The sequence below is a fragment of the Cupressus sempervirens genome, chromosome 5, assembly GCF_028749045.1.
Source record: "Cupressus sempervirens isolate cs-2001-9-10 chromosome 5, ASM2874904v1, whole genome shotgun sequence".
Classification (NCBI taxonomy): Eukaryota; Viridiplantae; Streptophyta; class Pinopsida; order Cupressales; family Cupressaceae; genus Cupressus; species Cupressus sempervirens.
In genome coordinates this window covers 953,460,825-953,483,582 of record NC_143122.1, presented here as the reverse complement: position 1 = coordinate 953,483,582, position 22,758 = coordinate 953,460,825, and the positions used below count along the sequence as shown (strand labels likewise).

General features: G+C 39.0%; 1 protein-coding gene across 3 annotated transcripts in view; it reads right to left on the bottom strand.

Annotated features, from left to right (window-relative positions):
• Positions 1 to 22,758, bottom strand: part of LOC149559119 (DUF21 domain-containing protein At2g14520-like) — a 267,823-nt gene that overhangs the window by 44,062 nt on the left and 201,003 nt on the right. For all 3 annotated transcript variants that reach the window (XM_089833060.1, XM_089833061.1, XM_089833062.1), the window contains 2 exons: positions 19,949 to 20,130; positions 16,880 to 17,145 (listed from right to left, as the gene is read on the bottom strand). In XM_089833060.1, the coding sequence (XP_089689186.1) occupies positions 16,880 to 17,145; positions 19,949 to 20,130 (448 nt within the window). The remainder of the gene's footprint in view (positions 1 to 16,879; positions 17,146 to 19,948; positions 20,131 to 22,758) is intronic.

Genomic DNA, 22,758 nt, shown 5'->3' with positions numbered 1-22,758 from the left:
TTTCTCATTTGGGTCGGACTCCTCCAGTGGTTATCCGCTACCGTAGCGGTCCGTGGGAAAGGTGACTTCGACACATCCAGAGTGAGATTTTTTGTAACGGACAGAGGAAACAAATATAAAGAGAAATAAGCCATTTTTGCATGGAGTCAGCAGGCAAGCGGAAGCCGTGGAAGAGTCAGTTGGTAGCCAATATGGAAAAGAATTCAAGGGTTTTGGCATCAGGGATTCGAGTTGCAGGCCCCTCCAGTTCCAGTAGCAAGAAACAGAAGACCAAGGAGGAACTCACTTATCTCACCGTCTAGTTTGAGAGTCTTAGTGGGAGCGAATGTCAGAAGTGGTGGCAGGAGACCCCAGAGGTAGACCAGATTAAACAGATTTTGATGCGGGCACAGGTGCATTGGGCCATCCAGCTTCCCATCTTTTCCATCCGGTTGTTCGAATCAGTATTGCGCACCATGATAGACATATAGCGCCCGGAGCAGAACAAGTACATTCCTGTACAAGCAGCAACAGATGACGGTGTCCTTTAAACCTAGGGATTTCACTAGGGTTTTCGGCATCCCTGGCTCCGATGGGAGAAAAGTGGAAATCAAGAACCATAAACTCTCACGGGAACGGAAGGAGCATTGGATAGATCTAGTGTTCCGGGATCTTACACCCGTGGAGAGGGAGGCAACGGTTCAGGGGACAAAGTGCAGAGGGCTTCACAAGGACTTTATTCGGGAGGGTCACTGGCGGTGTATCATGGACATCATCAAGAGCAGGTTGACAGGCGCCACTCGAGCTTCAGATATAGCATTGCCGCAGATTGTGTATATGAATGGTATCATGTAGGGAGTAGTATATGATTGGGCCTCAGTGCTTGCCGACAAGATGGAGGAATTCATGACGCTTCAGCACCGAACATTTTTTATGCCGCACCATGCCATCGGGCTATTTCTACAGGCTGCAGCTAGCCAGATTCCATTGGATGGTTTTGAGGCTCCTCCAAGGGGCAAGTTGGCAAACGGGGAACCTCCCATATTCTATTGGTGACACTTGGATATAGGAGGATCAGCAGCAGGCCACAAGAAAGTACTCCGCGAACTGGCTGCTTCCGGAGAGACAGATAGTGGACGGGAGGGCACTTCGATGGTTGACGGGGCTGAGTTCGTGGAAGAAGAGGTGAGCACATCAGCGAAAGTTGACGGTGAGGTAGTAGGTAGTGGGCCCACATTCTTTACCCCTCCTCAGATGTCAACTTCAGCGCACTTGACTACCTTTTCGACAGTCATTCCATTGTTTGGTCAACGCCATGCCCTGGTCCTTATGACTCCTCCAGCGGAGGCAAATGTCCCACGGACAATGACGGAGATGGTCCCACAGACAGCGACAGATGTCCCGCGGACAGTCACCGAGATATTCCCGACGGCTGTAGCGAAGGTGATTCCAGTTGTACCAGCAGATGTCACCGTCGCAGTCTCACAGAAAGCACAGTTGCCACCGTTGGAGCCTGAGCCGTAGGTTCGATTGGAGGTCATTGATTGTGATGCAGTTGTCACTGTTTCATCATCTTTTTTAGCAGAGGCCGAGTCAGCCCAGCCAGTACTGGAGGAGAACATGGAGCTCGCGCAGGCGAACCAACCGGAGGTGATGGATAGAGCTAGTGTGTTTTCGAGGCAGCAGTTCCGACTCACTTTGGCCAAGCGGGGTCCATCCATTCAGTCTCCTAGGCATTCAGGAACATCACCGGTAGTACCAGAGCCTTAGCTTCAGGAGGAGGGAATGCCACATGCCATGGTTGCGCCAACAGCAGAGAAGGCGGCACCGAATGTGGGCATGGCTCCTGCTGATGAGGAGGAGAACAGTGATGTAGAATGGTCATTAGAGGACTTCGCCAAGGAGGATTATAGGTCGGATGAGGACAGGTGCCGGGATTACCTCAGGACTATGAAGTTTGCGTTGAAGAAGGGACACGATGTGGCAATTCAGGCCCTGACTCAATGGAGGAAGTGGCATTTGATCAGAGCATATATCCGTGGGATCTTTCCTCGACGATTTCAGACTTGTTACGTAGACCGAGGCTGGCCCACAGTGGAGATAGCTGAGATGTTGGCAGATTGGGTTACTGAGCCGGAGTTGGGACCCAGTGACACCCCTATGATGAAGCTGGCACATGAGATTGTGGGATTGTACAAGGATGTTTACTATGGTCGTCGGCATGCGGAGGCGGACAGGGTTGCAGCAGAGAGATCATTGGCAACTAAGAGTGAGGCTAGATAGAAGCTAGCCGCCGACTTGGCCGACCAGCAGGCAGCATGGGCCGTGGAACAGGCAGCACTACTGGCAGATATGGCAGCAGCGGTGTAGGAGAGAGACATGGCTAGGCAAGGTACAGAGGCGGCGGTCCGAGATAAGGATGCGGCTGAGCACGAGATGCAGTTAGCTAAGAGGCAGGCTATGGATGCGGCGCTTCTTCTAAAGGAGGCCGTCGAGGTTAATTCTTAGATTCAGACAGATCTCCACATCAGGACAGAGCAGGTGTATGAGTTACGTCGCCAGCAACACACTTCTGGGATGCCCCCTTCTCTCTAGGATTGCTTCTGTTGTTTGTAAGTTGTCTCCTCATTTTGTTAGTCGTCAAGAGACGACTGCTTTTTTTGGGGGGATGCTGTCAACCGACTGGACGGTTCCGGTGGTGTTTCTGTAGCCGATGGATTGACTGTTGTCGGTGTTTTGTATTTTGTAACCGAAGGGTAAATAGTTTGTAGCGGATGTAATGTTGTGGCCAACGGACTCCTTCAAGAAGGTTCGGCGGTAGTATTTATATCCCGTCTGGGATCATTGTAAAGCATCATCTACTATTATTCATCTTATGAAGCATAATGTATGTCTGGTATATGCGAATATAATTCTGCTATTCTGTTCCATTGTCTGTTTGTGCTGATTTCTTTACCAGTACAGTAAACAAGGATCAAATGTTGTAACCTACAACCATTTGTCAGTACAATACCAAAAATCGTATGTAAAACATATTAGTAATATTGGATATAAGTAAATGCTAATCTAAATACTACCCAAGCTACCCCTTCCTAATCCTTTGAAAGAGATTCTTTCTCCAGTCACCTAACCCTCTAGTGAGAATTATATCTCAATTAGGTAATTGTCATAGAAAGAGCTTCTCCCTTAGGTCTCTTTGGGATCTCTAGTAACACTACTTGGTAGAGATCTCACCTCTACCAAGTCTCTTATCTCTGACATATGCATATGTTTGACCACTACAATATATATTGTCTCTAAGAGATTCTCTATAAATCTCTCTCTGGCTTCCAATTTGGAATCCTGACATTCCATTAAGAATGTCCTCTAGCCTCAGAGTTTTCCTTATGAGAAACTCAACATCCACAGTTGGATTCCCTCTACCAAGATTAACTTGGTCTCCATAAGAACTATAGAGTTCTTATCCCCATATGATTATCACATAAACAACAACAAAAATAAATGTATAGCTCTATGTTGCTCCTAAGATTGTCTTTAATCTTATATGATCTTTACTTGGTTTTTAATTTCATCTGTATCTCTGTATTATCTGTTTAAATCTAGACTAGAATCTCCTAAATAAGAATAATGAACTATCCTTATTCTATTCACTGTCATTGTGCTTCTTTATTTACTCTTCCTCAGTGAATGTTTCCTATCACTACTGACTCTTCCCTTGTGTTCGATCTCTCCTTGCCCAGTGGTCCAATTTCTTTTGCATGACACTCCTATATGTCACTCCACGTAGTAGCAAGTTATGTTGTTGAGTGTCCTTACTTTGTTAAATCACTGCTAATGATTTGATTGAGACTAATTCCCTATCTCGTACTCATCACTGTCTGGGTTGCTATCAGTGTTCTTAGTTCTCTTTTATGTGCCTGTAGCTGTCTTGTCCGCTACCTGTTGATCATCTATGCATGGGCTTTAAGCTATTTTGTCTTTGTTCTCTATCTCCCGGTATTACTGTTATATGTTTCTTATTATCCTTTGGATTTGCTATCTTACAAGAATATCTCCTTCCTTTAATCGATGCCTTATCATTGTTTAAGGGCGTTCTTGGCTTCTGATGCAAATATCACTATTCGTGTTATCACCATTGATTCTGCACGCTGGGTGGTATCTAGTGATTTATTCTCTTATTGTTCCTCTTAGTTGACTTGGTAATGTTCCTACTTGTCACTGCACCTTATGTCTTTGACTTGCAATTTGATACATAACTATCAACTATATTTAATATTAAATGACTTACACTTATGTGCTAATATCCCTCCACCTTATCATTTATCGAGGTTCATTTTCTTAAGAAGGCTCACAATGTCTAGACCTATTAGCTTTGATTGGTTGCATGTTATCAGAGATCATGAATATGAGGTTTCATATGATCTTTATTTAGGGCTTTAGGAAGTCTTGAACCTCCTTTGTAGAACTTTTCAGTCCAATGTCAGGCTATTACTAAGTGATTCGTTTTAGAGTTATCATTGAACTTGACGAGGGAATGAGTTGGAGCAAAATTAGCAAAGGTTTTATGGGGAATTTTAAAAATTGAGTTGACGGTATCTCGATCTACAGAGAGCATAATGCTTTCATCATTCCTTCTAATGCAATGGGACCTTATGTCATAATGTTTGGCACATTCCTGAACCAATTTAGGGTTTGTCACAGCTTGGCGAAAAGTTGCAATTCTTAGAATCCCACTATCTAAAATTTCACTCATGAATTCAAGTTCTACATTTGACTGGGCTTTTTCATAAATTTCATCAACACTAACTCTCATTAAGTCAGTATCAACTATCACAAGACCCTTACAATCCATGCTCAAACAATTCCTGAAGAAATGCAGAGATGATTTCATTTCTAAACTTAGGTAAGAAATACCCAAAAAAACTCAATCACACCCAAAAGGAAATCCTGCTGGAAACTCGGATTTAGAAGAATGTGAGAGTTACTTTTTGCCTGTAGTCAAGACTTACTGAACTTCTAGCCTTCAACATTTCCTTGAAGCTAATTTTCGTAAATGGCAATAGATTCATAGTTGATAATAGACTAAAACCTTAGAGGGGTTGAAGAATGATTAACAGGAGTGGTAATATATATGCTAGATTTATTTAGATCACAAAAATTTACGATAAAGATTATGACAGTAAATATCATAAATGAGTTTCTTTTCACCTTTTTGCCATTTACTTTATCATGATTGTCTTGACATGCAAGCAACTTGCTTGATTTAGTGGGCCTCAATTTGCAGATACTTACCATTTAATGATTTCAAAACGTATACTCGACCACAATAATCGCCTTTCTTCCTTTTTCGAGGATTCAACCGCCACGTTTACTTACCCCTTACATCAACAAAATATATTTGGGGCTACCTCTTCTTTACCAAAACCAACTTTCAAAGCACTAAACCGGTTTGAACTTGGTTCAAAATGGTTCAACAAGTGCAAACTGGTTCAAGAGGTTCAAAGGTTCAGTGAGTTATTTGGTTCGAGAGTATTATTTTAATGGCAAGACAGACTGGTTCAGAACCTGAGGATTGTCAAAGCTAATGGTTCCAAAGAAAAGGGAACCAAAGAAAAAGGTGACTCTTCAAGTAAACAACGAACTAACAATCATCCATTGGATCTTGTTCTTCATACTTGTGATGAATTCTTCTCTATATTGAATTTGATCAAATGGCATCTTTAATTTCATCGTCTTTCTTGCCTTAGTATTGTGTCAAAACTTATTCATACACCAAAGATCCTTTTGGACATGGCTTTGACTTTGTTAAGATAGATTGATAGTGTCTTACATTTACAAATATTATCCATTGGATCTTGTTCTTCATACTTGGGATCATAGTAACGAGAATCAGAATCGTATCGGAATCGGCACGGCCAAATCGAATTGTGAATCGGGGGTGAATCGTCGGTGAATCGGTGATGAATCGAAAATTTTGAAAAAACCCTTCAAATGTAGAGATTTTGACAATTTAAGACTTATTTCATGCACCCTTTATTGAATATAACTTAAACACACTATAACATCATCAAATAGAAGTTGAAACTTAACATATATAAACATGGAAGTTTGTGTTTACCACATGGGGTAAAGAGTTTTTATAAGACAGCTTCACATCCAACACCTACTCCAAGTGCTTCAAAGCATATCACCCCTCTCGAAAGGCTTTCTCTGTTGTTCTCTCCACCACAGACACTCCATGCCTGCAACAGCTTCAGGTCTCATCAACTGGTCAGACTTCCCATGACTGATAACCGCAGCGACTGGGGGTTTAGGGGGTAATGGCCCCAGTGGGGTCGAGGGGCAGCGCCCCCACCGCCAAGACCAAATTAGCACTCTGAAACCCACACAAAACTACATGGAACACAGTGTTTTTGTGACTTTCTTCTGATCCCACACTCGTTTTGGGAACCACTGATGTTTTACTACCTGATTATGTCTTTCCCTTCCCTTGGGCATCGTCCATTATGCATTCTAAACATTTTTTATTTGTTGTCATCATTTTTTTTTTTTTTAATAACCTATGGCTCTTCTTTTCTCTTCTCCTCTCTTCTAGTCATGCTTAACAATTAGAAGGCCCTTTAGGGTTATAACAAAGAGGAAAGGTAAAAAAGGAAAGCAAATAAAACATAAGCGATTTTTTTATTATTTCCAGCTAAAAATGCTTGCTGCTGCCAGCCGATTTTTGGCAATTTTTTATGGCGATTAAGGCGATTTTTGATGGCGATCACCAATACATGTGATTCAAGCGATTCACCCAATGAAATCGCCAATCACGATTTTCGACACCAAAAAAATTGGCGAGCATGAATCTGATCGCTAAATCAGCGATTCACACGATTTCAGCACGATTCTCATTACTATGCTTGGGATTGATTCTTCTCTATATTGAATTTGGTCAAATGGCATCTTTTATTCCATCATCCTTCTTGCCTTAGTACTCTGTCAAAACTTATTCATACATCAAAATTCCTTCTAGACATGGTTTTGACTTCTCATATATTTGAGACCGATGATGACTTCTTACGATAACTCAAATACTTTTGACATCAATGACAATATTTCTATCAACCACTGTCCAGCTACTACGCATCCTAGTGTGAGAATGTCGGCTAGTCAGCTCACTAGGTTATGGACATCTTCCATCAGCCTATCTTCTAACTACTAGCACTCTGACCTCTAGTGATCACAACAGCAAGCATGCCACTAACCTACCTTGGCCAACGATTTGTGAGGGCACTGTCTACTTGATCACCCACCGCTCAACTTGACAACAAGACTACATTAAGGACTATCATGAGCTGATACGGTTTCTTTTAATAATTTGCTTTCTTGTTTGAGTTACTGAGTTACTGAGTTACTGATCATAACCAACTTTCTTTGTAACATGAAATCCTAACAATTAACCATCTTACTATTTCACATGATCATAAACAATTTTAACTGTCAACTGACTTTACATGAAAAGCACGACTATATGAGCAGTTTAAAAACCATGCAAAAATTGGGATATAACACTTGTCACTACTTGAATAGAGTTTCTCAAGATGTAATTTTGTGCCAACAAGTTCTCCCTTGACAATATTAGTGTACTTTTCAAGCTCTTGATAATTAGATCTCGAATCTTTGAGTTCCAATTTAAATTGTCTAAACTGATTATTCAAATACAGACTTTCATTTGATTTCCTCTTTACATTTGCTTCATGTTTTTCCTTCTCTTTCCTTTCTTCAATCTCTTTGGCCATTTGAAGAGTAGTAATTTCAAATTCATGTTGAAGTGCTTCTTTCTCCATTTGAAGTTTTTCAGTCAGATCTGATTTTATCTCATCTGTCTTAGGCTTATTAATTTGTTCAACTAATTCATTCCTCTTTACCCTTGAAATACCAATTTGTTCTTTACATTTTCTAATGTAATCTTGTGTATCTTTAAGCTTCAATTTTAATCTTTCCTTGTCTGCAGTTTTTTTATCCAAGTCCTCAAGTGTTGCATCAAAATTCCTCTGAAAGCTGCTTGCGTCCATCAGGATTCTCCTGAAGCTATAAGACTTCTTCTTAGGTACCAAGCTCTGATACCAATTCTTAGGATCAAGCAACATTGAGAGGGGGGTGAATCAGTGTTACAACACTTTTAAACCAATTCAACAATTTATAACTTTACCATATGCAACCATAAACCACAACGCATAAAAGTAAATCATACATCAAAGAAGAACTCATAACACTGTGATTTGTTCTCAAGGAAACCCTGGCTAAGGGGACAGAACACCCAAGTGAGGATTGAACCCACAAGAATATGCACTGATCTGGAAGTATCTCTGTAGTGAGATCTGACCCTGTTAGGAGTCATTACATAGCATTTAGTACAATAGTCTATGTTAGGAGACAAGACCTTGTTAGAGGTCTACAACCCTTCTAGAAGTTGACAGCAAAAACAAAGAGCACTTGCTCGAGAAATGAGGGTTACATCCACCTTCTCGACTCAAAGTCCAAATACAAAGAAAGTATTACAAAAAAAGTGAACTATACATAACATCATATTTGCCTAATTAGTTCCAATGAAGCTGCATCTTCTCTGATCAAGCATCAAGGATCACACATGATATCATATAGCTCATACACATCCTTGCATACCAAAAATTCTTTCCTTTATACCATTAAGATCAATTAGCTAACGTGTCCATCCAATTACCAAAACACAAAATTGGACCACACTAACCAAGAGTTAAGTCCTTGGAACTCATCCCACTATTGCTAAGCAATTGAATTGACAACAATTCAATTTGCTAAACCAAATTACTTGATCTAATATTTTTTCCTGAAGCTCTATTATACTGGACCTGCTCTCCTTAGCATAACCAAAACACATGCTATTCATCATATTAACATATGCGACCATATCAGTAACTCATGTACACTGTATATACCATGTTCCAAAAATTGTTGCCACATCTCATAATGCTGTTGTCGTCGCTGACCAAAACTGTCCAACTGTATCCTGTATTCCCTTCCTAGATGTTAGGCATGTTTCACATACCTATCACAACAAAACTGATTGTTAATCCAAGCGATCACGCAAATGAGATATGTTGCCACCAATGACAAAATCTAACTACTCACTTAACATGGACTTGCCAAAAGTTACAGCCAAGTAAATAAGCTGAATTGTACCTAATAATGAGATAACATGACCAAGTAATTAGCAGTTATAAAAGACTCTTATCTTCTAGCAATGATATTTATATGTACTACACCCAAAATAAAGGTTTGACAGCCCAAAATGCAGATTTCAGATTCAGTTAGATGTAGCCTAAGAATATAGTCACCAGCTGTAATAATAACCCATACAACACCCAGAAATAACCCCAAAACAGAAAGCACAATTGCAAAATGCCTATCCTCCAACTCTAGAAGGGGTGACTGACCTGAACAGGAGTTGTGTGGGTCATAACAACCAACACAAGAAATGGTACGATCAGGACACTATGTCTAACATTGCCCTGAAATAAAAACAATTGCACAAAATGCCTCTAGAAAGGTATTGCAAGCTCCACAAAAAATTGTGAACATAACTGCTTGTTGCAAATGAAAGGATAGAATATTGAAACATTTCAGGAAACAAACTTGGAAACTAATAGCTGTTGGACATGTTGTCATTGATGTCAAAGGGGAGAAAATTAATTTTCACTGATGTCAAATGTGACAACATTAATTTTCACTGATGTCAAAGCAAATGCACGAGATTTTCACTGACAGCAAAGAACAGCACCACTACCACCACAGTTGTAATGTTCCCGTTATAAAACAAATCATTAATCAAACTATTGTTAATGGGCTGATTAAAATAATATATCTCGGACCCATTTTTGTTTTTGTTTCCATAGTTTGTGTCGCCGTTGGCTATCTTTATGACCGAGATTGCCTTCATAGTTGTGGTTGTATCACTTCCAACTCAAGTACTTACTGACGATTTTCCTCTTCCAACATACCGTACTGCACATCCTTGTACCGTAGGGCCTGCTAATTCCACCGTACGGCCTGAGACATACATTATCGTATGGCCACCCTAAGACACCCACCCCCCTTCACCGTACGACTTTCCTATTGACATCGTACGACCTTTCATGTGCCTTGTTTTGGCACCATACGGACTTCTTGGACGGCACTCCATACTTCCCCCTCCTTCCTCCACCATACAGACCCCTTCATTATATTGTATGGCTGGTCTTTCCACACCATACGGGTTTCCTGAGCTCATCTCCACCAATTATCCAGTCCTCTGTACTTGTGAACATTAAAGTGGTATCAAAGCTTCAATCCTGCCAGCCTTAAACAGTGAATGAGAGTTTATAGCCGCAAAAGAAGAACACATTTCGTTGATAGAATAGCTGCCAAACTAGAACCCACAACTACTGAACTCGTGGCACTATTGAAGGAGCTTGCGAGGAATCAAGCACAGGTCAATGATACTCAACGACTCATGGAAGAAACTCTCAAGAGGCTGGCAGACAATAAAATATTTGGTGAACAAAATGGTCACAGCGCAAACTCAGTATCAAGTAAAGCAAACCCTCATCCAGCACACTCTCAACCTTCTATGCCATTTTTCCCTCCACGAATGGAGGCACCACACGAAGGGAAACAACCAACCTTTAAAGAAATGAAAGAACAACTAAGGGAAGATTGGAAGAATGCGAATTTGGAAGAAGATATATCCTACAAAGATTACGCAGATCTGAGAATGAGATATTCAGGAGGTGGAAACAGAGGATATTTTAATGATGATCTCAAGAGGAAGCTGAATAAAGTAAATTTGTCTCCATTTGACGGATCCGGATCCATATCTGCACAAGTGTGGGTAATGAAGGCCGATACTTACTTCTAGCTTAATCCCATGCCAGAAGCAATTAAATTTGCAGCATTACACATGGAGTGAATAGCGCATGAATGGTGGCATCACGGCACCATCACACTGGGTCATGATCAAATAAATACCTATGTGGAATTCACTGAGAGATTGATAGATAGATTTGATAGTAAAGATCTAGAACTCAATTTCAAAGATTTGGCACAGCTTAGACAAACTGGATTGGTAGACCAGTACATTGCGGAATTTCAGAAACTCTCTGTTTTGGTCAGGAACATTTTTGAAAGAAAACAGATAGTGCTCTTCATGGATGGACTGACAAAACCACTAAAAGGTTGGGTAAAGGGGTTCAATCCTGCTACCCCGTCGGAGGCCATTAAGAAGGCACGGAGTATGGCATCATCATCAGCATCATCCTTGCAAAATTACTCACATTCTGAACCGTCGGTGTTTTTGAAAGACAAAGATAATGAACCTCTACCCAAGAAGCCCTCGTTGGACGAAGCCACTAAACAGGAGCTCCAAAGGAAGAAACTATGTTTCAATTGCAAGGCACCTTGGGAACTTGGCCACAGATGCCTCGAAAAAGGAAAGATCTATTACATTGAGGTCGTGTCCGATGATGAGGACAAACAAGAAGAAATAACCAATGAGGACAACCGACATCACTACAACACCAACATGGTTAATTTGAATTGTACGGAAAGAATTGCGACATTGGTACGGCACGGAGGGACTATCGTCCACGGGGAACCCTTCAAGGACAAAGGGTTATGGTGATGCTTGATAGCGGAGCCACTCTAAGCTTCATAAACTCATCTCTGGTGAAACAAAGAGGTCTACTTACAGAGACACGCACGATTTCAAGTCAAGGTTGCCGGAGGGACTCTTCTTCCCTGCACACACCTTGTTCCTCGACTAAGTATCACAATGGCAAATCACAGGGTGACTGAGGATTTCTTCATAGTGGACCTTGATGACATGGATGTTATTTTAGGCATACAGTGGATGGAGACACTTGATGAATACACTTAGAGCTTCAAACGGATGGACTTCACTTTTGTTGTCAATGGAAAGAAGGTTGTTCTTTGCAGAATGACAAATGAGGTTCCGAAGGAAGTTTCTGTGCATCGGATGGAGGCAATTTTTTGGCAAGATGATGTTGCGTAGGTTGCAAATTGTTTTGTTTCGACAGAACCTATAAAAGAGCAACGAATACCTCCCCAAGATGATGATCTCCAGAATATTTTAGGTAAACATGATAAAGTTTTTATAGACATTCCCCCTGACATACTGCCTCATTAAGGATTTGAACACACTATTGAGTTGGAAGTAGGAGCCAAGCCGGTCATAACCACACCTTACCACCCCAAGAAATTTAAAGATGAGATCGAAAAAACGATTCAATAACTGCTAGAGAAAGGATGCATCCGTCCTAGTTCCAGCCCCTTTGCATCATCGATGGTTTTGGTCAAAAAGGACGGGACGATGCGCATGTGTGTGGACTACCGAGCATTGAACAAAAACACAATAAAGAATAGATACCCCATTCCAAGGACAAATGAGTTGCTAGATGAATTACATGGCATAGTCTATTTTTCGAAAATAGATCTCCATTTAGGTTACCATCAGATCCGCATGAGTGAGGAAGATGTGCAAAAGACATCTTTTCGTTGTCACTACAAACATTATGAATTCCTGGTCATGCTGCTCGGATAACAAATACACCTTCTATATTCAAATCATGCATGAATCACATCTTCAACAAACAATTGTGTAAGTACTTGCTGGCATTTTTTGATGATCTTCTTATTTATAGCAGGACATGGGAGGAGCACCTAAAGCATCTAGATGAAGTCCTAAGGATTATGAAAGAACACTCTTTGTTCGCTAAGCAATCAAAGTGTGAATTCAATATGACAGAAATATTGTAACTGGGGCATGTTGTTAGTAAATATAGAGTTCAAGTTCATTAGGAGAAGCTTCAAGCTATCCTTGATTGGCCTCCCCCAAAATTACTCACGGATTCGCGATGGTTTTTCAGACTATGTAATTATTACTGGAGGTTCGTTAAAGGATTCTCTCAGCTCAGCGCACCCTTAACGGATCTAACAAGAAAGGCACCTTTCCAGTGGAATGAAAAGGCACAACTCATTTTTTATAAGCTGAATGAGGCAATGAGCACTTGTCCCGTAGTTGCATTACCTGATTTCACTAAACTGTTCATTTTGGAGTGCGATGCATCCGGAGAAGGCATTGGCGCGGTACTGATGCAAGATATTCATCCCATACCTTATGAGAGCAGGAAGCTTATGTAAAAAAAAAACTTATATTCCATCTACGACAAAGAGATGTTGGCAATCGTACATGCATTAACCAAGTTTCGACAGTATCTGGTGAGTGCCAAATTTATCGTTCATACAGATCAAAATAGTTTGAGATATTTTTTGGAGCAACAAGATTTGAACAAGAGGCAACAAAAATGGATAAGCAAGGTTCAAGCTTTTGATTTTGACATTGAATATGTGAAAGGAAAGAACAATGTAGTTGTAGATGCCTTGTCCAGGAAACCCGCCATCTGCTCACTAAACTAGATTTCAGCTACTTGAAAGGCACATTTGTTGGTAGAATATTCCAAAAACACATTTGCCTGTGAGCTAATGGATGACAACACCCAGGATGATCGGTACAAAGTGGTGGATGACATCATTTACTATGAGTCAGGATATTTTTAGTGCTAGAATCTAAATTGAAGTGGAAAATCTTGAAGGAGGTACACGACTCAACCTTGGTAGGACACCCAAGCTTCCTCAAAACTTATAGAAGTCCCCGGGAGAGATTTTCATGGAAAGGACTTAAAAGAAACGTATTGCAATATGTAACAGAGTATGCGGTATGCCAGCAAAACAAATCCGAACATACTCTACCTGTCGGGCTACTACAACCTCTGCCAATTCCAGAACATAAGTGGGCAAATATCTCAATGGCTTTCATAACGGGATTTTCCAAGGTGAACAAAAAGGATTGTATTTCGTGGTGGTTGACAGATTGACAAAGTATGCACATTTCTTCGTCGTCCCCTCAGATTTTCAGAGCGCACAAGTTGTCGATCTGTTTTTTAGATAAGTCTTTCGTCTACACAGGTTACCCCGAAACATTGTCAGTGATCGGGATGGGCGATTCATCAATATCTTCTGGAGAGAACTATTTGGCAGGGAGAGAATTGTCACCAAGTACTAGTTACCACCCTCAGAGAAATGGACAAACGGAGATTGTGAACAAGTGGCTCGAAGGTTACCTTCGAAACTATGTTTCGACACAACAACGGGCATGGGTCAAGTGGATACACCTAGGAGAATATTGTTACAATACCATGTATCACATGTCCATTGGGATGACACCATTCAAAGCTCCATATGGGTACGAACCCCTCTCCTTCATCGACACGGTGTTGGGAGACAATCACACACCAATGGCGAGGGACTGACTTCAGGAGGGACAATACATCCTATGATACCTGAAGGAAAACTTACAATAGGCACAGAATCAACAAAAGATGTACGCCGATAAACACCAAATCGAGAGGAGTTTTGAAGTAGGGTACTTGGTTTATCTTAGGCTCCAACTATATTAACAATCCTGATTGAAGGAAAAGGGAAAAGAAAAATTGAAGCCACGATTTTATGGCCCCTATCGTGTAGTTCGTCGCATTGAAGTCACTTACGAACTGGAATTTCTAGAGGGAAGCCATATTCATAACGTCTTTCATGTTTCATGCCTGAAGAAGGTCGTGGGGCAAAACATCACGGTAGCCACAAACCTTCTGTCGCTCAATGAAGAAAGAAAGCTCATATTGGAACCAGCCGAGATCATCAAAGTACGTGAGAAAACCCTGCGGAACTATACAATGAAGGAATATTTGGTGCATTGGACATACTTTCCATTGGACGACGCGACGTGGGAGGGTGAGCACATTCTCCAGCACCCAGCATTGCATTTGCTTGAGGACAAGCAAAATTTAGGACAGGAGGATTGTAATGTTCCCAATAAATCATTAATCAAACTATTGTTAATGGGCAAATTGATTTAATATATCTCGGAACCATTTTTGTTTTTGTTTCCGTAGTTTGTGTCACCGTCAGCTATCTTTACACAGCCTCGAAAAAGTTTTCCCTAATGGGTATTTAAGCACAGCTTGTGGGTAGTCATTAGGTAGGCAAAATTTGGATTATTTCTCTGTACTGCGAATTCCTGTTGGGCTTCTCTGTTATTCGCCATTTCGGAAGTGAAAGATCTTCCCTATTTGGTCTTTTCGGTTTCAATGGGATTCAACCCTCACACTATTCCATCGCCTATAATACTTCACTCAGATCTGGCAAATCAAACCACCATCTTTTGGCAAATATTAATTGAAGAATTATTCGTATTTAATTCTCTAATAGTATCTAGAGTTCATCTAAATTTGTTGTGATTATGTATGAGCGAGATTGCCTTCATAGTTGTGGTTGTATCACTTCCAACTCAAGTACTTACTAATGATTTTCCTCTTCCAACATACTGTACTACACATCCTTCTACCGTACGGCCTACTAATTCCACTCTATGGCTTGAAACATACTTTTCCGTATGGCCACCCTAACACACCCACCATACGACTCTTGGCGTATGCCCCTTCACCGTACGACCTTGTTGACACCGTACGGCCTTTCATGTGCCTTGTTCCAGCACCATACGGACTTCTTGGACATCTTAAAGTGCAGATATCAAAGAAGGATATATCATAAGGGCCAAAGGTCACTAAATGTTTTAAGGACAAATCATGAAATAGTCGAAAGTGATAATGAAAATGCATGCAGAAGTCATAAAATACCCAAAGTTGCCAGTCTATATTTCCTTTGGATTTTAGAAATAAAGAAAACATGCTATTTTAAAGGCACATGGTGTCAGAGGTAAGAGGATCGATTTCTACTGATGTCAAAGCCAAATCATGAGATTGTCATTGATATCAAAGAACAGCATCACTGCAACTACATTGTTGATATCAAAGAAAATATATTGCATAAGGGCCAAAGGCCGCTAAATGCTTCAAAGGCAAGATCATAAAATAGTCCAAAGTGATAATGAAATGCATGCAGAAATTGTAAAATACCCAAAGTGGCCAGGTTATATTCCCTTTGAGAGTTTTAAAAATTAAGAAAACATGCATTTTTAAAGGCACATGCACTGCAAGACATGTTTGAATTCATTGAAACCAATTCTTGCAATTAAGCTTTGAAACCAATTAATTGACATTAATTTTTGTCAATCTGTTTGCTAACACTTTGATTTTTAAATTATTTTTCAAACTATCTTCAATTCATAAGTATATTACAATACATTATTTCGTGACAAAGTTTCACTGGATTAGGGAAGAGGAAGATGTAAAATGTTGTATTTTGTAATAAGTAATTTAGGAATTATGGCCATAATTTTCAACAACAATTGTCATAAATTCATAATAGTTGTCATCTATCTATTGTATCAGCTGTCAAGATTCTGCATCATTGTATTCAATTTATCATTAAATTTTGCAAAAACAAAAAATGTGTTCCTAAAGATATTTAAGCAATTATTAAGTTACAGATTTTTTTTTGAGTGGCAAAATTTGGCCATGCCAAAAAATTTCTGAGTCAAAGTCTGCCAACATTGATTCAGACCATGTTTACTGCTGCAAGATTTAATATAAATTGAACTCAAACGAAGTCATTTTCCCACTAGCTTTAATATCCATTCAAATTCTAAACATTTAAGGTGTGATACAAAATCTGATGCAAGCAGCTAGAAATAAGCTAATTGGAAGGTGTGATAAAAATTGTGATGCAAGAGACTAGAAATAAGCAAATTGAAGAATATGTATGTCATAACGATTACTGATATCTAATTGATAATGACTTGTTGACTTCCTCTATCCTCCAAATAGAGAAAATAAAAAATAAAAATCAAATACTCTAAGATAACCTGTAAGAGTTCTTCAATCACATCTTCCATTGTTATAATCCCCACGACCTCCTCATCGTCACGGAAGCTTGGAAGTGAATCTGAACTAATATCAAGAATATCTTCAGAGCCAATTCTGTTCCGCTTCTTGTATCTAGGGGTACTGGGGATCTGCATCCCTTCTTGTGCATCTCCTTCCATTCTCAATCCTTGAGCATTGTTTATTAATGCCTCCTGTCTAACACTGTCAGAAATATCTATAGTAGTGGAATTTGAATCACGGTGACCTGCAAAATTAATCATGTTCATTAAATGAAAGAAATTCCTTGACAACTAGGCGAAAAGAGTTAACACCAAGACTAAATGTTCTGTTTGAGGCTTCACTGTATGCAACACTAGAAAGTTGCTAAAATAATATTTCTTGCCTTCCTCTGAATAAACAACACTACTACTTCCCAAACTCAGAAAATATTGAAGCTTTAAAAAAATTTAAACACGACGATGTAAAATGTAGCTTTTAAGTGAAAAACATCTATTTCCAAATGTGAAATTCTAATAAATTGTTTCACATCTACATTAATATACCAGCAATTAATATGAGATTTGCATTAGGAAATATGAATAAGGAAAGAGATTAAAAAATCAAATTAGAACTGTCTTAATTCAATAGTGACTGACAGAGGCATTAGATCTCACAAATTTGCAATAAGAGCATCAAAGTCTAATTATGTATGTATTAAAAAACAAAATTGAAGTTGCGGAGCATTGTTCACATTGAAGATGACCAAATGATGGAAGAACAATGTGTGTGGTCTATCAATTCAGTATTAGGGAAAATTAAAAAAGTTATGGAAGAAAAGGCAATACTGGCATGGTAGACTCAATAGGAAGTGCTTCATTTATTCAACATCACAGTAGAGTTGACAATGATGATTTAGTTGCACCTAAATTTTGAAAACACCCATTTGTCATTGCAACAATTTTTAATTGAAACAGGATTCACTAGAACAATAGTGCTTTTGTGACCAAAGTTGAAGATAGGAAATATTTCTACAAGCATAGTGTTGACTCAAAGAGGTATAACAAACACAATTTATCTATCAATTTTAAGAGGTAATAATGAACAGGCTATTGTTCAAAATTATGTGAGTCCTAGGATGAACGGAGCATATATGTACATGAATATTCAGAATAAAAGTCCATAAACATTTGTACACGTCTGTCAACCTATTTCTGTATACATATATCTAGCAATACACATACTCTATAATTTATCTTTACATATTGACTATAATTCATTTTTAATGATATGTTCATTCTTGGGTGCAATATAACATTTGCATCTCTGTGTGACTGGTTTGATGTTACATTTTGCCTCTGTTGCTGTTTTTCAATGGATTACAACTAGGTCCAGGTTAAGGAAAAAGCAACACAAATGTCCATATTCTCTCCAAACACACTGAAGAATAGCCCAGATCAACAGATCATAGGCAATAACTTGGTCATATAAAGTCAAAATGGCATAAAATTTCACTTTAACATGGTGGCATATCCTCACATGCTGACAAGAACTCACATCAAATGAGAGGGAAAAAGATCTTCTATTGTATTTTCATGATATTAAGACAACATAAGGTCCAAATGACTTGAAATTCAAAGCAGAGCATGTAGCAGTTACTTCTATACAACCATCAAAGATAAGGGCATAAATTATCCATTGGACACCCCAAAAAATCCAAAAAGCATACAGGACAGTGGATGATTTTCACAAAATGTGCTACAGATTAATTTATGTTACATTATATGACTTTTTAAGTTCACTACACACAGCTACAAGGTTGCATGGGTACTCATACCCACACCCCTGGTACTCGTACCCACGTACCCAAGTACCGGGTACACGTATCCCACGTACCGGGTACTCGGTGGAGAGCATCATAGCTAAGGACCTTGATTAAGATTCTGATTTTTTTTTTTGGTTTTTTGTTTTTGTATTAGCTTGTTGTTTATCAAACTTAATTCAATACCAAATCAGTTTGAAACTTTAATACTCATTAACAATAAACTTTATCACTGTTCAAGTTAAAAGTTTATCATTTGCAATATGTCATTGTCATATGGTTTAGGATCTTCTTGTTCATGTTTGAAGTCTGCCTTCTTTGTTATGCATCTAAGCATTTATCATGTATTATTATTTCAAATTCAAACATATAGCAAATCTGAAACTAAAAACAGTATATTACATTTGCAAACTTTATCACTGTTCTTGTTTTGAAAAACCATTGTCATGACTCATAAAATCAGATTTTTTATAAATATAAAAGTGTAATTTTTAAGTAAGTTTGACATACCCAAGTCCCTCCGTCCCCAATAATGAAAAATACTTTAAACATTCAGCAATAGCATATATATATATATATTTGACTTATGGCTTATATTTTCAAATTTCTTGTTTTGAATGCTCAATGTTATGACTCATGACAAATATTTTGATTTTTATATTTTCTATAAAATATTAATTATATAGAAAAAATTAGGCTTACACACGTACCCCCGTCCCCTATTTTGAAAAATATGCGTACCCGTACCCGCTCCCGTACCCGTTCCCGTTCCCGTACCCACGTACCCATGCAACCTTGCACAGCTATCAACAATCCATTTAGTTGCTCAACTTTAAAGAAGACAAATTTATTTTCTTTATTTCAAATCTATGATTTTTAGTGGCATGTGAACCATTAGTTTACATTTTAACTCAAATGTTCTGTCGGTTCGATCATAAAATTGTTTTATAATAGCAAAATGTACCATGATAATTTGCATCTATATACACGAAGAAAATCTCATGATATCACCACTGGATACAATTAATTTAGAAATAAAATTTGTGAAATGTAGAACCCATTTAATCAGAACTGAGCACGAGCCAAAAATACAATATAATAAGTACCGTTCGCATTTTTTAAAAAAAGCACTATGCCTTTACAAGGTCCCATATGCAGATTTTCTGTTCAAATTAGGCAGCATGTTCTCCCCTCTAACCTTGTTATATCTAAATATTAAAATTGAAAAAGTCAAGTTTAATTCCATTACCAGTAACAGATCGTCTTTTATGACTCTTGTTTCTCAGACTCCTATCTCCCAGGCCCTTCAAAATTTTATTTCTTTTAAGAGTCTCCTTTATTTCCATGCCGTATTTCACAACTACAGCTATGTGGCTGTTTCCCTTCTGAAACTCATTGAGAATATCATAAAGAGGCAAATCATCTGGAACCCTGAAACAGTATTCAGCAGAATCTAATTACATGCCACAATACTAAATCACCTCATAACATTTATGAAAACTTAACCAAAATATAAACACAAAAATTTCTAAGGATTGCGATCCACAAATATTGGATTCAGAACCAACTAGAAACCTTCAGCCTTCAGGAGAAAAAAAAATGCATTAAGTACCAACTATAAACATACATCAAAATCATGGTGCTTCTAAGTTGAATGATTTCTGATGCTTTTACGATCCATTGATTTGTTACATAATGGTCTGTATTTCTCTGTCTTTTCTAGCTTCTTAATGGTACAATATGTTGTAAAAAAAACTTTAATCAGGATTGAAATATTAGGCTACAACCTTCTTTTAAAATCAAAATATACCTAGAATGGGAATTAGGAGCCAGCATAATGCATAATATAATATCCCTGTGATAAAATAAATGAAATATTAAAATTTGTATGTGGCACCCATTGATTTAGTATATCTCAAGCATGTTTCTATTTTAATTAATTTGTAGGTGTTGTCTTGTCATGTGTCAGCACATTGTTTCTCCCTTAGGAGTTTTACTCCAAGGGGTATATATGTTTGTCGGGTTGGATGTCGTTGGTGTGCATCTGATTTTTATTATTTTGTGAGCCCTTTTGGGTTTCAGATTGTGTGCCATTACGGAAGTGAAAGATCTTCCCTATTTAGCTTGTCATAGTTTCAGTGGGTGTCAATAATGTTCCTATGCCGATGGCTAGATTATAAATTATCCCACACTCTGTATGACAAAGGAGAAAGGTTGGACGGTAAGCAAGAAAGAGGGTGTATGGTGCAAAACAGCCTGTACGGGTACCACCCAATGGCGTACAACAAGCAGGTTGCAATCGTACCGTGTATAGGACATCGTACGGTGTCTTGGAGATACTGTGTGCGGTAGGGGGTTAGCAATGTGATGTACAAAGATCAAGGCTGTCATACGGGTATTGAGGGTGTCGTATGGTATGTAGAGGACAATATTGTTATCATACGGTGTGAGTGGTGAGATGGCGACAGAAGATGGAAGATAGAGAGGGCATATGGTGGCACCAACAAACTATATGGTTCGGTTTAAGAGGGCAGCATAGAGGTTAGAAGCTGATCAAAAATGAGAGAAGATGTATCCAGAGGGAAATGCTTGCCAAACATTGGACTTATGCAAACAAAAGATATAATCGCCAAAGCAATACACAATATGTCCTATCCTTTTTACTAGTACCACTGATGATGCAAAAGGGCTAGAATTGGGTTAAATCCAACCCTTGTCAAGCAGTTCCTATATTAACTTATCAATCTCACCTTTAAACTTCTTGGGATGGCGGTGTGGTGTGGTGATGACTGGCTTGGAACCAACTTTCAATTCGACAATATGCTCAAAACCTCAGTGGGGAAGTATGCTAGGTGGAATGTTGACAAAAACCCTATCATCTTTATCCAAAATTACTTGAAGCTAATCATCATGGTAGTAACCATGTTGCCCATTTATAGTTTCTATCAAAATGAAGCAATGTGTTGCCCAAGCAATACATCATGTTGAAAGATGGCCTCCATCTTTCATGTTGAAACCTCCTTCAGTCCCTCATTTGCCATCCCTCTTAGGACAACCTTCTTTTCATCAACTACGAAGGAGAAGCTCATCTACTTGAAGCTCTATGCATACTCGTCTAGAGTTTCCATCCAATGGTTGCCCAAAATGACCTCCATGTCATCCAAATCCACTATAAAGATGTCCCTTGTCATAGTGTGGTCTCCCATGATAATGCTCAGTTGGGGAACTAGGTGGGTGCATAATAAGAGTGTCCTTCGACCACCCTTAGAATCTCACATTTGCCTCCGTAAGTAAATCCCTTCGCTTTACAAGTGATGAATTTATGAAATTATGTGTGGCTCCATTGCCAATGTTACTATGACCGTTTGTCCTTGGAGGGTTCCATGTACCCTAAAAACCATGCACCTCGAACTATTGGCAAGAGCGATGGTGACTCTGCAATGTACCAGTATGGCGATCCTCTCTGTATGTTTTAAGTTGACCTCCTTGGGAACCTACTATTAGCTATCTCCTTTGGGTGTCGAATCCTCCTATTCTTCCCCACCACCTAACATGACCTCAGTACATGTATATTGCCTTTTCCTAAGTATCTCTACCTTGGTTCCCATGGATCTTTACAGTTGAAACATAGTTTTCTCCTCCTGAGTTCCAGTGTGGTAGCTTCATCCAACGAAAGCTTCTTTAACAAAGGTCCATTGTCTTTTCCTTCAGAGCTGACGGTCATTTGGTGTCTACATAACTCTGAGAAGATGAGGTTGATGACACCATACTTTGAGCCTTCTTGATAACCTACAAGAGGGTTGTTACAAGCCAATTTTCAACCCAATTTTAAATGTTCATATAGCCATTGAGGTTCACATGAAGTCAGTTGATAGTTAAATTTGTTATAATCCTATGAAATGGTAAGATGGTTAGTCGTTATAATTTTATATGAAGATAACATGCTAGTTGTTTATTTATCATGAACTCATGGAATCGAAAAGGCGGTTAGCCGTTATGATTATTTATGTGTAATGTCCCCATTTCCAAGATAAATTTCAATAATAGAATTAACATAAG